A 15,720-nucleotide genomic window follows, 5' to 3' on the forward strand; every position below is an offset into this window, starting at 1 on the left:
AGATAGATAGATAGATAGATAGATAGATGATAGATAGATAGATAGATAGATAGATAGATAGATAGATAGATAGATAGATAGATGATAGATGATAGATAGATGATAGATAGATAGATAGATGATAGATAGATAGATGATAGATAGATAGATAGATGATAGATTGATAGATGCCACTGCCGAAGGGGCTGAGTGGCCTTGAAGCTCCCTAGAATGAGGCTGAGCCAATCACGAACTCTCAGCCTGACCTACTTAACAGGGTTGTTGTGAGAATAAACTTTGGGGCAGAGCTAAGCATGTTGCCCTGAGATCCTTGCACAAAGGGTAAAATAAAATATGTAATAAAAATAAATTGCAGCATATTTTTTTTTACATTAACAACATTATTTGACAAAAGCAGGGGTCCGTTTTTGGAATTTTTGTTAAAGTGATTAATGTCAGTATCAAACCTACTGGTTGGTTCTATATTGTTGTCATAATGTCAAAGGCTTTAGAGACAGTTGATCATGATTTGTCAATATTTGACCGGGCAGCTCCTCAACCTTTCTCAGCAGCTAGACAATGTTTTTCGTTTGTTTAATCCTTTTATATCTTTATACGCACACAAACCAACAATACCAACAACATTCTGCCCAGAAAGATCCTTACTCAAAGCATCTCACGATGTAACATAATAATAATATTAAAGTATCCAGAAATCTCGTAAATCTCGTGGTTTGACATTTATTTGATGGGGTTGAGGATGTGGAAGCTGGGGGATTTTAGCCCTGAATTCAGAGAAAATGATTGCCGAACGACGGAAAGCTATCTATAAAAAAAACCCCGAAACCCATCTGTTTGCTTTGACACAATAAGAAGCTTAAAAATAGAACCTTCGACAACTCTCTAGCAGGCGCAAATCATCACCGCCATTCTAGGCAGTGCCATCGATACATTTCACATGCAACCAATAATTTCATAAGCAGACCGTCAGATCCCCACCCGCAAGGAGCTTACAACTCCTGTGTTTCAACAGCATACGATAGGATAGAAGGAAAAGCGAGAGTAACATTGAGGGAAGGGTGTGTGAGAGCAAATGCAGTCGCTCTTAGCTTGTTTTGATTGGAAATGAGGACTAAAGGGTTATGCCAAAGACCCCCAAAGCAGGTTTTCATCATTCACGTCTGAGGCCTTAAGACGCTCCCTTGAAATAGCTTCAGCTCAGCTTTCTCCATGCATCACCCACCCGGTCCCAATATCCCTTGCTCTGCCCTGGCATGTGCCATGCTCCCCTTGGCCCCTCCTTGTTGCCCAAAGCGCTAATCCCGTTGGCTGGATCCGGTCCAGACTCAACATTGAGGCAGCAGCCGGCAGGAGGCTCTGAAAAATGTCACAGGCCCAGAAATAGCAAATTAATCTTTATCACACAACCTCCAGGGCAGGGAAAACAAGAGGAAGGTGGGGGTGAAGAGAGAATGCAAAGAAAGGGAGAATTGCTATAAATTAACACGCTCCCTCCCCACCAACCAATCCCTGATAAAATTGGGTCTCTGGGATTAGATCACAATGGCCTAGTTGTGACCCCCAGCTCATCCCTCACGGAGGCAACAGGGCTCTGTCCATTCACAACTGAGCAACGCTAAAGCCCTTGGGAAGATATTCAGAATATTCAGATATTCACGCTGGAGCAAAACGTGGATTTGCATCAGCCTGTCTCTTCACTGATGTAGGGGCATCTACAAGATGTCCTCCTCATCCCAGTGTTGCCCAGACCTTTCCCTATTTAAATGTGGGGGTTTTCAATCCCAGTTGGAAAAACCTGCATTTCAAGGTGGAAATGTCTGGAACATCACAGGGAAGGGGTCCACATTATGTTTCCAGTATGGACAAGCCCAACGTCTCAAAAGCATCTAAAGGTAAAGGTAAAGGTACCCCTGCCCGTACGGGCCAGTCGTGTCCGACTCTAGGGTTGTGCGCCCATCTCACTTAAGAGGCCGGGGCCAGCACTGTCCGGAGACACTTCTGGGTCACGTGGCCAGCGTGACGAAGCTGCTCTGGCATACCGGCAACCAGACCAGCACACGGAAACGCCGTTTACCTTCCCGCTAGAAAGCAGTACCTATTTATCTACTTGCACTTTAGGGGTGCTTTCGAACTGCTAGGTGGGCAGGAGCTGGGACCGAAAGATGGGAGCTCACCCCGCCGCGGGGATTCGAACCGCCGACCATACGATCGGCAAGTCCTAGGCACTGAGGTTTTACCCACAAAAGCATCTACCTTTAGGGAATTTCCCCAGTTCTTGCAGTGAACCACCCCATAGCCTTAGGGTGTGAAACTGGCATTACTGGTGACCCTAATACTCTGGGTTTTTATTCAGGGCCAGCCTTGCCATTAGACAAAATGTGGCAACCGCCTCAGGCTGCAGGTGCTGGAGGGCCAGCACATCTCTAAGCTAGCCAATTGCCCCCAAGGTGTGGTGGAAAAATACAGTTCTCTTGCCAGTGTTGAAATCAGATTCAGCTGCTCTGCCACTTGGGTTCTTGGACATGGGAGGGGCATCATCTTGTCCTTCGCCTCAGGCAGCGAAAGGTCATGGGTCAACCCTAAGCCCATTTATGCTTGCTGAGGACTTCCACAAGGGTGCCTCAGAAGGGTGCCATTTTGAGACACTGATTCAGAAAAAAAGAATTTTGCCTCTTTTCCAGAGTGGGAGGCTGATACGCCTGACCCACTGGACACAATCCAGTGATAAGTTCATCTGCTTAAACCTCCCTGAAATGAAGAGTTGTTGCCGCACTAAGCATGAAACTTATGAAGGTGATCTTCCTGGCAGAGTGGAGTCGGTGTTAATTAGCCGAGCTTTATTTCTCTCTCTCTATTTTAATCTCACCTATTTCTTCTTCTTTTTCCTCTCTTTCTATTTTCCCTGCTTTTTTTCCCCTCTCTCTCTTCTCCTGTGTTTCTGTTGTATTTAGATCAATATTTCAGTTTTGGACAAAAATATATACATTTGATTTTGCATTTTTCTTTATAAATCCTAATAAAATTTATTCAAAGAAAGAAAGAGAATGCCACTTGGATTTTCCAACAAAATGTCTTAGGCCAGTCCACACGCCAGGCATCAAGGCCATCCTTACGTTAGAGAACTATCTGTGTGACCTCCAAGCCAGACGCTGTATCTGCAGCTGCTACCATTTGTGCAATGACCACAGCACTCAAAAAAGCACCACCAGAGTCACAAAAAGGGGTGCAGACATGTACACAGCTGCCATGTGGAGCAAGCAGTCCATGCAAATGGAGCCAGGACCTGAGTGTGGCCCAGATGCAAGTCCACTGATGGCTCCGTATCTCCTGAGGGTCTCCCATGGGGCACTGCCTGCAAGTGAAAACCAGTCTATGGGTCCATGCCAATTCCAGGGGTGCTGAGCAGGGTGGAGAGAAAAATGGATAGAAGAAAATCCACTCTGTCATAATAACACCTGAACTGGAGAGCTCCAGTGAACATGATTTGCCGTGTGTTCAAGACAAGAACACCCTTCCTTACAGAATTCATTACAAGATGTGGTGTGGTGACAGCCATTAGCTTTGATGACGGGATCGGCCCTGCCATAAGGCAGAGGGAGGCTGCTGCCTCAGGCAACAGATGCTGGGGGTGTGGTGGATGCCAGTAACGTGTTGGGACAACAGATCTCTGCTCACCAGAGACCTAGCAAGCCAGCCTGCTGCCCTCAGGTATGACAGAAGCTGCTGCCGCATCACCAGTGTCGAAGCAAGATTCAGTTGCCAGTCCAGTTTTGTTACATGGAACCAAAGGAGGGGAGAGCCATATAGTCCTTTGCCTCAGGCAGCAGAATGTATTGGGACAGCCCTGTTTGACAGCTTCTGAACAGCCTGGGACAGAGGTGCCATCTTCTCAAGTTGATTGAGGGGGCCAGACACGATGTCCTGATGTTGTGTGTGATGTTGACACCACAAGGACGCCTTCTGAACACGGAGGGGCCCTGGCCTCCTCAAAAAACAACAACCATGGAGGGGACTGCCCCTAGGAGCCCCTGCATATGGCATTGGACAAATTCAGCAGGATAAGGTTAGGTCTATCACATCACTGGTGATGGTAGCTTTGAGTGTGCCTTTGAGTACCAGATGCTGAGGGCAAAACACACAAGAGAGAGAGAGATTGGCTATCACTATGCTCTGTTTGGGAGCTGCTGACTAGGCTCTACTCCCAACAATGGAAAATAAATAGACTCTAGAGGCATCCTGTTCGCCATTGCTGGACTTGGATGGTCTTGATCCAGCAAGGCAGTTCTTTTGCACTTATATTCTCGTGCATGTCTAGCATTCAATACCAGAAGGCACTATTGAAAAAAATGCCTAGAAAAGCTGCTGCCTTTGGGGACTATGGAGCTTTGGTGGGTGTTGTTATCGTCCCCCAGTGGAACAGCAGCCTGCAACTCTGAGGAAGAATAGATGTGCAAAACCTGGGAAGGAATACGGGGGAGGGGAGGGGACTGGGGGTTTGGAGAATGGGGAAGGAAGCCACAGGGGGTCTGCAAGGTAGGATATTCATCTCACCAAATTGATTTCAAGGTTGTCATATTTAAAAAACCCAGCAGAACATCTACTATTTCCCCTTTCTTGCTGGTATGCTGCTATTTCTTGCTTGTGTGACTTGCCACAATCCTGCATACCCTACAACGCAACACACACATTCCAATCTCACACCCTATTCTGAGTCCCCATATATTGCCCTTTGCCGACACCCCACCAATGGAAAACAGGAATTTGCTGTTGTGCACGATACCCCTGTTGCTGGGGTAACAAGCAAGGTAGCAGAGGAATAAACCCTTTACTTTTCCCGTCTGCCACTTGAAGAGCCCTTGATGATTCCTTCAGAAGAGGCTTTTTCCCCCTTTCCCTTTTCCAGTTGGGGACTTGGGCGGATTCTGAACCTCCCTGAGAAATTCCAATGAAGAGGCCAAGCCAGGCACCAGTGGCTGCATCGTGTGCTCCGAATCGGGTATCAGGGAGAGCAAGAATATCTATTCCACTTGATCTGCAAAACCAACAGGCATGCTGAATCCCAATGCTGCTGCAGAGCTCCCCCCACCTTCCTCTTTCACACACACACACACGGTTTGAGGCAGGAGAGCAGTGGAAACAGAAATCAAGTCTCCTTCGCACTCTCCATCCTTCCTTCTGCTGCAGGCGATGGCAAAGAACCTCCTTCATCCCACCCGCAAATGTTTCGGTTCTGCCTTTTCCCCTTTCCTGAGTTTCGCACACCTTTCTACCCCCCAAGGAGACTTTCTCTCGTGCTGCTGGTGCCCACGACCACAGATCTTGCAACCTCTCTCCCTCTTTCTCACACACACAGATGCGTGTGTGCGTGTTTCCAGGGTCCGTGCCTCGAATGCTGAAGCTGTTGCACCGGGTTCTGCAGCTCCCCGTTCAGCTCTGCAGCTCCCCCCCCTCTCTCTCTCCACCCTCCTCAAATAGATTATAGATTTCTCCATAATTAATCCGACAGACAGGCGAACAAACTAGGACCTAAGGCTGTGAAGAGGCAACCCGGGGAGAGATGGGGAGGCTGGCTTGGGTGCTGTACAGAGAAGCAGAAGAGGCGCATCCATCGGGGCGATGGGCAAACAGCCACAGAAGAGAGGGCAGATGATGAAGAAGAAGCCCCATCGCGTTTTGAATCGATACTGGCTGGAAAACATGGGCTGGGCGTGTGCCAACGAAGAGGCAAGGGAGGGAGGGAGGTGGGTGGGTGGCAGATAAACAGGAGAGGCGCACAAGTGGGGGCAGCAGGAAAGGACTTGAAGCTGCAGGGGGAGCGAGCAGGTGGGAAGACGGGGAGCCAGCAGCGGCGAAGGGGCGATGGCTGGCTGGGCTGGGCCCCGAGAGGGCGGCGAGGGGAGCCTCTGTAGTTGGTGCCCAGCTCCGTCTCTGCACGCACACACACACACACCCCGCAGCCCCAGGGATGGACGGATGGAAGTGGAGCCAGCGTAACAGCTGCGCGCCCGGTCGGACCAGATGGCTGGCTAGGATCGGGGAGGCGCGGGCGGAGGGCGCAAACCACCCACCCACCTACCCTCCTGCCTGCCCTCTTCCTCCTCCTCCTCCTTGGGGAGCCCTGGCACTTGCTGGCCCGCCGTCGAGGAGCTTCCCTCTCCCACGCCCTCTCTCGCGCGCTCACCTTTGTTGCCGAGGGCGCAGGCGAGGACGAGCAGGACCAGGGGGAGCGCGGCCAGGGGCTGCCCCCTGCCCATCTTGGACGACCACCCCAGCGGGACGCGCGCTCCGGCCGCTGGCAGAGGGGGTTTCGCGGTCGCCTCGCGCCTGCTCCCACCCCACCTCCAGGCGCCGGCTGTCCAGGAGGCGCTCGCTTGGCAGGGGGACCGAGGACAGCTCCGACTCGCTGCTTGGCGCTGCCTTCACTGCCCAGCCCAGCCCAGTCAGCCCAGCCCCTGTACTGCAGCATGATGTCAGCAGCGCCCGACGCTGATTGATGGGCGCTAGCAGCCAATGCGAGGGGCTCCGGAGCCAGGTGCTGCAGGAGAGGGAGGGGACCAAGGTTGGGCGGGGGGCGAAGGGGGAGGGGTCCCGGGTTTTTTTCTCCCTGGGGAATCAGGGAGGCGGGTTCCTGCGCGCGCGCCGCGGGCTGTCGAGGCTGCTGGACTGGGAACTTTAGAGGGGACTTTGGTCGAGTTGGGGCGTCCTAGCTCATCCTCCCCGGTTTCTCCGCTCCATAGTTGGCACGGAGCTGCGGAGAGAGAAAGCGGCCTATAAATAGCTCGCGTTATTTATTAAATTTGTACTTGCCAACAAAAAGGTCCGTATAGTTCAAGCCATTGTTTTCCCAGTAGTGATGTATGGAAGTGAGAGCTGGACCATAAAGAAGGCTGATCGCCGAAGAATGGATGCTTTTGAATTCTGGTGCTGGAGGAGACTCTTGAGAGTCCCATGGACTGCAAGAAGATCAAACCTATCCATTCTTAAGGAAATCCGCCCTGAGTGCTCACTGGAAGGACAGATCCTGAAGCTGAGGCTCCAATACTTTGGCCCCCTCATGAGAAGAGAAGACTCCCTGGAAAAGACCCCGATGTTGGGAAAGATGGAGGGCACAAGGAGAAGGGACAACAGAGGGCGAGATGATTGGACAGTGTTCTCGAAGCTACCAGCATGAGTTTGACCAAACTGCGGGAGGCAGTGGAAGACAGGAGGGCCTGGCGTGCTCTGGTCCAGGGGGTCACGAAGAGTCGGACACGACTAAACAACAACATGCCACCCTTCATCTGTAGAACTCAGGGCTGTTCACAACTTGAGAATAGGAGGGGGGGGGGACACCGAATGCTTAATAAAGGCAAGAAACAACAACAAAATAAACCAATTACCCCCTCGTACCACAAAACACATTTAAAATGCAGCTGCTGGGTGACCTTGGGCCAGTCACACTTCTCTGAAGTCTCTCAGCCCCACTCACCTCACAGAGTGTTTGTTGTGGGAGAGGAAGGGAAAGGAGATTGTTAGCCGCTTTGAGACTCCTTAAAGGGAGTGAAAGGCGGGATATCAAATCCAAACTCTTCTTCTTCTTCTTCTTCTTCTTCTTCTTCTTCTTCTTCTTCTTCTTCTTCTTCTAAAAGGATATAGGATAGTGGTTCTCAAAGGATGGCAAGTGTGGCAGGGCAACCAAAGAAACATTTGAACATTGCTCTGTAGTATAGAATAGCATCCAAATAATTTTTCTTGGAAATACAACCAGAAACAGCATCCACACCTCTCTTCAAGAGTATTAGCTATTCTTCTACAATATTCTCTGACAAACATGAAACATCAGAAAAGGGAAAGACTTCTTGGTGTTGATGAGGAGATGAGAGTTTGTCTCAAGTCAGACCTCATATAAATGAGATTACCCGGCAAAAGCAAGCTCACACCTCTCATGGAGTTTGTATACATACTCAAAGTACATATGGAAGAGCCTTGTTCATAATTATATTTTGGGGAGACTCTAGTCCTTATGTAGCTGCATTGCTTTATACTTTATACTTTCTGGATGTCCCAGGATCATATTATAAAGTAGTTGTGTTCTATGTTATAAATCAAGCACTGCTAGAAGTTGTTTCTTTTTTGTTTTCCAATGTGTTTCTTATATATATATAAAAGCATTTAGTATGGTGTGAGCAAATTTTTGTTATGAAAGTGTGGCCCAGAAGAAAAAGTTTGAGAACCACTGATATAGGATGTTAGTCATGTAGTTGTATGCCAGAGGCAGGGCACTATTAGAAGGAGGACACTTCCTGGGCTGGAGGACACCTGGTCTTCCCGTGATGAGGTTCACACGGTTGCTTGTGTTTCTGCCTCACTTATTTAGGGTAGGGGCAGAGCATCTTGGCATCCTGAGAGGCAAATTGGCCATACCATATTCATTCAGTGCTGGCAAATGTTCTATGTGCTGTATAGAACACAGGGCTGGTTCACATGTGTAGGTACGTGGTACAATCTTTCACTGGCCCAACACACAGCACTTGATTTCTCTAGGGTGACAGTACGAGCTGCCTCCACTAGAGAAACCTTTTTGGGATTCGTGTGACGCAAAGGGTCTGATCTACTGTGAAACTAATGAAGCTCAAGCTTCAGGGACCCTAATCTCAGAGGGGTGCCCACTTTAGTCCACATTGATTTAAAATGTTGGGTCTAGTAGACCCAATATAAGTCACACGACTCGAAAACTATAAGGCATAGCAAATTTTTGTTCACACCAATAACTTTGATAAGTGAGATAATCCAGTACAGCAATCTTAATCAAAAATCTGAGATGTAGGTGTTAATAATAATAATAATAATAATAATAATAATAATAATATCATCATCATCGTTGTCGTCGTCATCATCATAAAAAATGTGGTGATCTGTCATGGAGCAACCCCATTGAAGAAGATAACAGTGGTTTCCCAGAACTCGTTGCTGGTTGCAAAGCACTCCCCATAACAGTTCAAGCTTCAGAGCCCCCCAAAATGTAGGTCTGCCACTGGTGTGACATCAGGTAAAAAGGTAAAGGACCCCAGACAGTTACAGGTAAATCTAGTCAAAGGCAACTATGGAGTTGTGGTGCTCATCTCACTTGCAGGCTAAAAGAGTCAGCATTTGTTCACAGACAGCTTTCCGGGTCATGTGGCCAGCATGACTAAACTGCAACGGAACACTGTGACAGAAACCAGAGCGCACAGAAATGCCATTTACCTTCCCACCACAGCGGTACCTATTTATCTACTTGCACTGGTGTGCTTTCAAACTGCTAGGTTGGTAGGAGCTGGGACAGAGCAACGGGAGCTCACCCCATTGCGGGGATTCGAACCGCCGACCTTCTGACTGGCAAGCCCAAGAGGCTCAGTTGTTTAGACCACAGTGCCACCCACGTCATCAGGTGGGATGTAAACCCCTGCCTGGCACTTGATCTCTGGTGGATCGTTCACACATGAAAGTCATCACATAGGATCATAGAATGTAGAGTTTGAAGGGACCATGAGGGTAACCTATGATATCTGCCATCACAAAGTGATGGACATGTGTGTGAATCAGCCCATAGATATTGCATGGTCCCAAGGTAGATGTGGCTTTAGGGTAGCATGACTGATTCAGCTGCATTGGCACTGTAGGGGGCACCGCAACAATGATGTAGAATAGAGCGTGAGAGGTAAAGGACCCCTGACCATTAGGTCCAGTCGTGACTGACTCTGGGGTTGTGGTGCTCATCTCACTTTACTGACCGAGGGAGCCGGCGTACAGCTTCCGGGTCATGTGGCCAGCAGGACTAAGCCGCTTCTGGCGAACCAGAGCAGCGCACGGAAATGCCGTTTACCTTCCCGCCGGAGCGGTACCTAATTATCTACTTGCACTTGATGTGCTTTTGAACTGCTAGGTTGGCAGGAGCTGGGACTGAGCAACGGGAGCTCACCCCGTCGCAGGGCTTCGAACCGCCGACCTTCTGATCGGCAAGTCCTAGGCTCTGTGGTTTAACCCACAGCGCTGCCTGCGTCCCTGCACCTGTAGGGGGCACCGCAACAATGATGTAGAATCGAGCGTGAGAGGTAGGAGGTGCCAAATTTTAGCATTGCACAGGATGCTGCTGAAATTTGAGAGCCCAAAGTTCACTACTGATGAGCAGCAGTTCACACATCTGCAATGTATGATAACTTGAATGACAGTGAGGGAGCGAGCGTTCACTGACATTTAATGTGGATAGTGAGCTTCCTGCCTCTCCATTAATTCTCCACTGCCCATGTGACAGTCTCCTCCAAATCACTGCCTTCCCACACTTTCCCCTCTCACAATCCAGTTTCTCTCATACCCTCTCCTTTTCAGAGGCATGATAAAAATCCAGACTGAGGAACATGGGCGTAGCCAGGGGGGCAGCCGTCCCCCCCCCCCATCAAGTAAAACTATAGAAATATTTAACTAACTGACCAATCACATCAGCTCTGCCTCCCCTAACAAAGTCCTGCCCGCTCCCACACAACAAAAATCCTGGCTATGTCCAGGCCATGATCTGAATGTCCTATGGATAACAGAGAATGAATGGAAGTACAAGATGAGGCCCAAGTCATTGCAAAATATTGAAAATGGTGGTGTTCTGCAGTGACTCATTCACACTTACAGCCATCAAGTCAACTGAATTTGCATGTGTGAATGAGCCTGAAGAACATGCCAGACTGACAAATGGGGGCTGGGTGGGAGAAGAAGAGAAGAGTTTGGATTTGATATCCGGCTGCATCACTACCCGAAGGAGTCTCAAAGCGGCTAACATTCTCCTTTCCCTTCCTCCCCCACAACAAACACTCTGTGAGGTGAGTGGGGCTGAGAGACTTCAGAGAAGTGTGACTAGCCCAAGGTCACCCAGCAGCTGCATGTGGAGGAGTGGAGATGTGAACCCAGTTCCCCAGATTACGAGACTAGCGCTCTTAACCACTACACCACACTGGCTCTCTATGGCATAGGAGGCAGAAGGAAGAAGGTACAAAGGCAATCCATGCTCTGTATACATATATGAGCTGCTAAAGTGGAATGGCTCACCCTCCTCCAGCTGCAAACTCAGGAGGATAAGCAAGCTGCTGTCTCTCAGCCTCCCATCTGCAATATGGACATCATAACAGCACTGGCCTGCTTTATTTATTTACTTTATTGCTTATTTCCTAAAAGTTATATGCTGTTTGATTGTAGAGGGGGAAATCCTCAACGCAGTTGACAAAAAAGCAGGAATAATAGGGATTACTGGACTAGTGGAGAATGTAAAGCTAAAGGTAAAGGACTCCTAGATGGTTAAGTCCAGTCAAAGGCAACGATGGGGTTGCAGCGCTCATCTTGCTTTCAGGCTGAAGGAGCCGGCATTTGTCCACAGACAGTTTTCCAGGTCCTGTGGCCAGCAGGACTAAACCGCTACTGGCACACGGAGGACTGTGACGAGAGCAAGAGCACACAGAGACACCGTTTACCTTCCCGCCGCAGCGGTACCTATTTACTTGCACTGGCGTGCTCTTGAACTGCTAGGTTGGCAGGAGCTGGGACAGAGCAACGGGAGCTCACCCCATTGTAGGGATTCGAACCGCCAACCTTCCGATCGGCAAACCCAAGAGGCTCAGTTTAGTGGTTTAGGGGTGTTAGGGGAGGGGCAGTATATCTCTCGTGGTAGACATGTTGCGCTCCCTCTGGGGCAGTTTGTCCACCTTTGGTTCCCACCTTGCACTCAGCTCTCACCTGTGGCTCCTGGAAGCTGTCAGCATGCAACAGGAGCTACACCCCAGGAATGGCTTCCACCGGCTGGCTAAACCAGGTGAGGGTAGCTGGTGAGTTAGGGACTTCCCCTGCATGCAAAGACAGGCTCTGGCGGATTGAGCAGTTGAGACCAAGAGTGGGTCCAAGAGTCAAGAAGCTGGTTTCTGCATGTGCTGCAGAGGAAAGTGAGGGGCAGATGGGGCTCGTCAACCTAGGAAGGAAGCCCACCTAGGAGAAGGAACACGCTGATCCTATACCTCCACTGCCTTGCAGGATATCTTTGGGAGAAGAAAAGACTATGGAATGCCTGTTGTCTTTGTCCATGGAGTTTTCTTGGCAGGGATACAGGAGTGGCTTGCTGGTTCCTCCTCCAGGTGGATCACGTTTGGTCAAAACTCTCCACTATGACCTGTCCATCTTGGGTGCCCTGTATGGCATAGCTCATAGCTTCTCTGAGTTATTCAAGCCCCTTCGCCACAGCAAGGCAGTGATCCATGAAGGGGGAGCCAGTGGAAGACAGGAGTGCCTGGCGTGCTCTGGTCCATGGGGTCACGAAGAGTCAGACACAACTAAACAACTAAACAACAACAACAAGACTATGTAATCAACCCTACACAAATTCAGAGTGGAGTCTCTAAGATGGTTAGATGGCGCCTTGTACGCCTCTTTCCAGCAACTCCCTGTCACCAAGCTGATGCCAAATGTATTGCTGTGTTTTCCTTTGGACCACAACAGAGAGGCTGAGGGGGGAGGTCTAGTTGCCTGGGCAGCCTAGGACCTCCATACACACTGTGGTGGACGTGTAAATTTGTGAAGCATTTCTGGGAGATGATATATAACGAAATGAAAAAAAAATGTTCAAGAAAACTTTTATAAAAAGATCAGAAACCTTTTCGTTAGGAATATTTGGAATGCAGGTCCCCACAGATCAAAGGAACTTATTTCTCTGTGCAATTATGGCAGCCCAAATGGTATGTGCTCAGAAATGGAAAGAGAGAGTAATACCAACAAAGAGTGGCAGATGAAATTAACGGAACATGTAGAATTAGCACATTTAAGTAAGTAGAGTAAGAGTAAGAGATCAGGGAGTATTTAAGGAAGAGTGGAAAATGTCTGGAGAATATCTGAAGACTTACGTTAAATAGGTAAAGTGTCAGCAGGGTTAATGTAAATTCAGCAGTTCAAAAGTATAGAAGAAAAGGGGAAGGGAGAAATATGAATATATGGAGAAATTAAAATATGCAGTTTTAATGGACAAATAAATGGAACTATGGAAGGGGCAAGGGAAGTCAGCGATTGAATGTACGGTTATATTCAATGAATGTGACACAGTGTAATGGATATGTGTGTGTGTGTGTGTGTGTGTGTGTGTGTGTGTGTGTGTGTGTACACACACTGCTTGTGCCCCAGAGAGGTCACTTTGCTGCTGCTAATGCAGCAGTTTGACTCCACCCCGGAGGCGCACAGTGTAGTCTATTGAGACAGACAGGTGCCAACAACTGGGCTAGTGCTAGTGAAGTGCTTCAAAAATGCAAAAACACTGCATGCAGCTTTAAGACATGCAAGGCTGAGCCCAGACACCTTCAGAAACATTGGAGAGCTGTGTCTTGATATGTGCAGACAGCCATCTCAAGATGGCTAATCCTAACTCCTTCCACTGCACATCTGGGATTTACAGCGAAGGATGGATTGGAACTTCCAAGGAGGACTGAGTGTTGGTACCTCTCTTTTTGGTATTTAAACACTGGGGAACCAGCTGTATTAAGTTTGCAGTTGCCAGACCAAGCAAAGCAGGCAAAGCAAGCAACAAGGCGAGCAATCTTGTAGGCCAGGGATGGGGGCTTGTCTTGTGCCCCCCCAATGCCCTTGAACCACAACTCCCATAATCCTTGACCTTTGTCCATGGCAGCTGGGACAGCTGAGTGCTGGAATTCAACAACATCTGTCCTTGCCCTTCCTATAGGCCCTTTGTTGTTGTTTAGTCATTTAGTCATGTCCGCCTCTTCGTGACCCCCTGGACCAGAGCACGCCAGGCACTCCTGTCTTCCACTGCCTCCCGCAGTTTGGTCAGACTCATGTTTGTAGCTTCGAGGACACTGTCCAACCATATGGTCCTCTGTCGTCCCCTTCTCCTTGTGCCCTCCATCTTTCCCAGCATCAGGGTCTTTTCCAGGGAGTCTTCTCTTCTCATGAGGTGGCCAAAGTCTTGGAGCCCCAGCTTCAGGACCTGTCCTTCCAGTGAGCACTCAGGGCTGATTTCCTTCAGAATGGAGAGGTTGGATCTTCTTGCAGTCCATGGGACTCTCAAGAGTCTCTTCCAGCACCAGAATTCAAAAGCATCAATTCTTCGGCCATCAGCCTTCTTTGTGGTCCAGCTCTCACTTCCATACATCACTACTGGGAAAACCATGGCTTGAACTATACGGACCTTTGTTGGCAAGGTGATGTCTCTGCTTTTTAAGATGCTGTCTAGGTTTGCCATCGCCTTTCTCCCAACTAGGCCCTTAGTTAGGTGAAAAGTCCCCTTGAATTCCATGGGGAAGGAGAAGCTTTGAGAAGAAAGTGGGAGTTTCCAAGGCATGCTCTGTTTCATGGGGTCACAGAGAGTGGAAACAACTAAGGCGACTAAACAACAACAAAACCACTGGACTGCATGATTCTGAGCTGAGAAACCCTTGGTCCCATGCAATTTGCTTTAGGTCAGTGGTTCTCAAAAAGTTTGGGTGGCACAGCACACTGGCATGGCAGGAGAAGATGGTAAGGGTTGTGGGAAGATTCAAGGCAATCAAAGAAACATGTAAACATTTCAGTGTAGTATTGTATAGCATCAAAATGTTTTTTTGAAAAATATACAACCGAAAACAGTATCCACATTCCTCTCTCTTCAAAAGTATTAGCTATTCTTCTACAATGAGCCTAGGGCTTGCTGATCAGAAGGTTGGCGGTTCGAATCCCCGCGATGGGGTGAGCTCCCGTTGCTGGGTCCCTGCTCCTGCCAACCTAGCAGTTTGAAATCACATCCAAGTGCAGGTAGATAAACAGGTACCGCTCCGGAGGGAAGCTAAACGGCGTTTCCGTGCGCTACTCTGGTTCGCCAGAAGCAGCTTAGTCATGCTGGCCACATGACCTGGAAGCTGTACGCCGGCTCCCTTGGCCAGTAAAGCGAGATGAGAGCCGCAACCCCAGAGTCAGCCACGACTGGACCTAATGGTCAGGGGTCCCTTTACCTTTATTCTTCTACAATATTCTCTGCAACGTATTGCTGTGACCAGGGATTTTCAACTCTGACAAACATGAAACATCAGAAAAGGGAAAGGCTTCTTTCTGTCGATGAGGAGATGAGAGTTTGTCTCAAATCAGACCTCATATAAATGAGATCGCCTGGCAAAAGCAAGCTCACACCTCTCACTTGAATTTGTATACATGCTTAAGGTACATATATAAGAGGCTTGTTCATCATTATATTTTAGGAACGGTTCATGTTCTTATGTAGCTGCGTTGCTTTATGATCCTGTGATCATATCACAAAGTAGCTGCATTCGAGGTTACAAATCAAGCACTGCTACGAGTTGTTCCTTTTTGTTTCCAAATGTATTTTTTTATCAGTAAAAAGTTGTTACAATTTGTATTCTGAAAGTGTGGCCCCGAGAGAAATAAGTTGTTTTAGGGCAAACCAGGTTTCTGGAGTTTGCAGGATCCTCGGGGCTGCTGTGTGAGAGAGATGATCCCGAGGAGGCTGACCCTGTTTTAACCCATTGGAAACTTGACAGTCGTTGCGCATCATTCCTGGAGCAGCGCAAAGCCGAGCTGTCCCTTTAAAGTTTTTCCTCTTCTCTTTCAGCGCTGTGTGTGTGTGTTTTAAAGTCTTAATCGGAAGAAGAAGAAGAAGAAGAAGAAAGGGGGAGGGAGGCTGTCTTCCCGGCTCCTCCCCCGCCGCGTCCCCCCCTCCCGGGGGCCGGGGCCAAG

The 15,720-nt window shown here is 48.8% G+C and overlaps 1 protein-coding gene across 1 annotated transcript in view; it reads right to left on the minus strand.

The window, feature by feature from the left end:
- CLSTN3 (calsyntenin 3) overlaps positions 1 to 6,424 on the minus strand; it is a 38,605-nt gene extending 32,181 nt beyond the window's left edge. Inside the window, exon 1 of the mRNA XM_028711906.2 lies at positions 6,182 to 6,424. Coding sequence (XP_028567739.2) covers positions 6,182 to 6,254 — 73 coding nt within the window. The 5' untranslated portion in view covers positions 6,255 to 6,424. The remainder of the gene's footprint in view (positions 1 to 6,181) is intronic.
- Positions 6,425 to 15,720: the final 9,296 nt, after the last annotated feature.

The sequence above is a fragment of the Podarcis muralis genome, chromosome 17 (assembly GCF_964188315.1).
Source record: "Podarcis muralis chromosome 17, rPodMur119.hap1.1, whole genome shotgun sequence".
In the NCBI taxonomy this organism is placed as follows: domain Eukaryota; kingdom Metazoa; phylum Chordata; class Lepidosauria; order Squamata; family Lacertidae; genus Podarcis; species Podarcis muralis.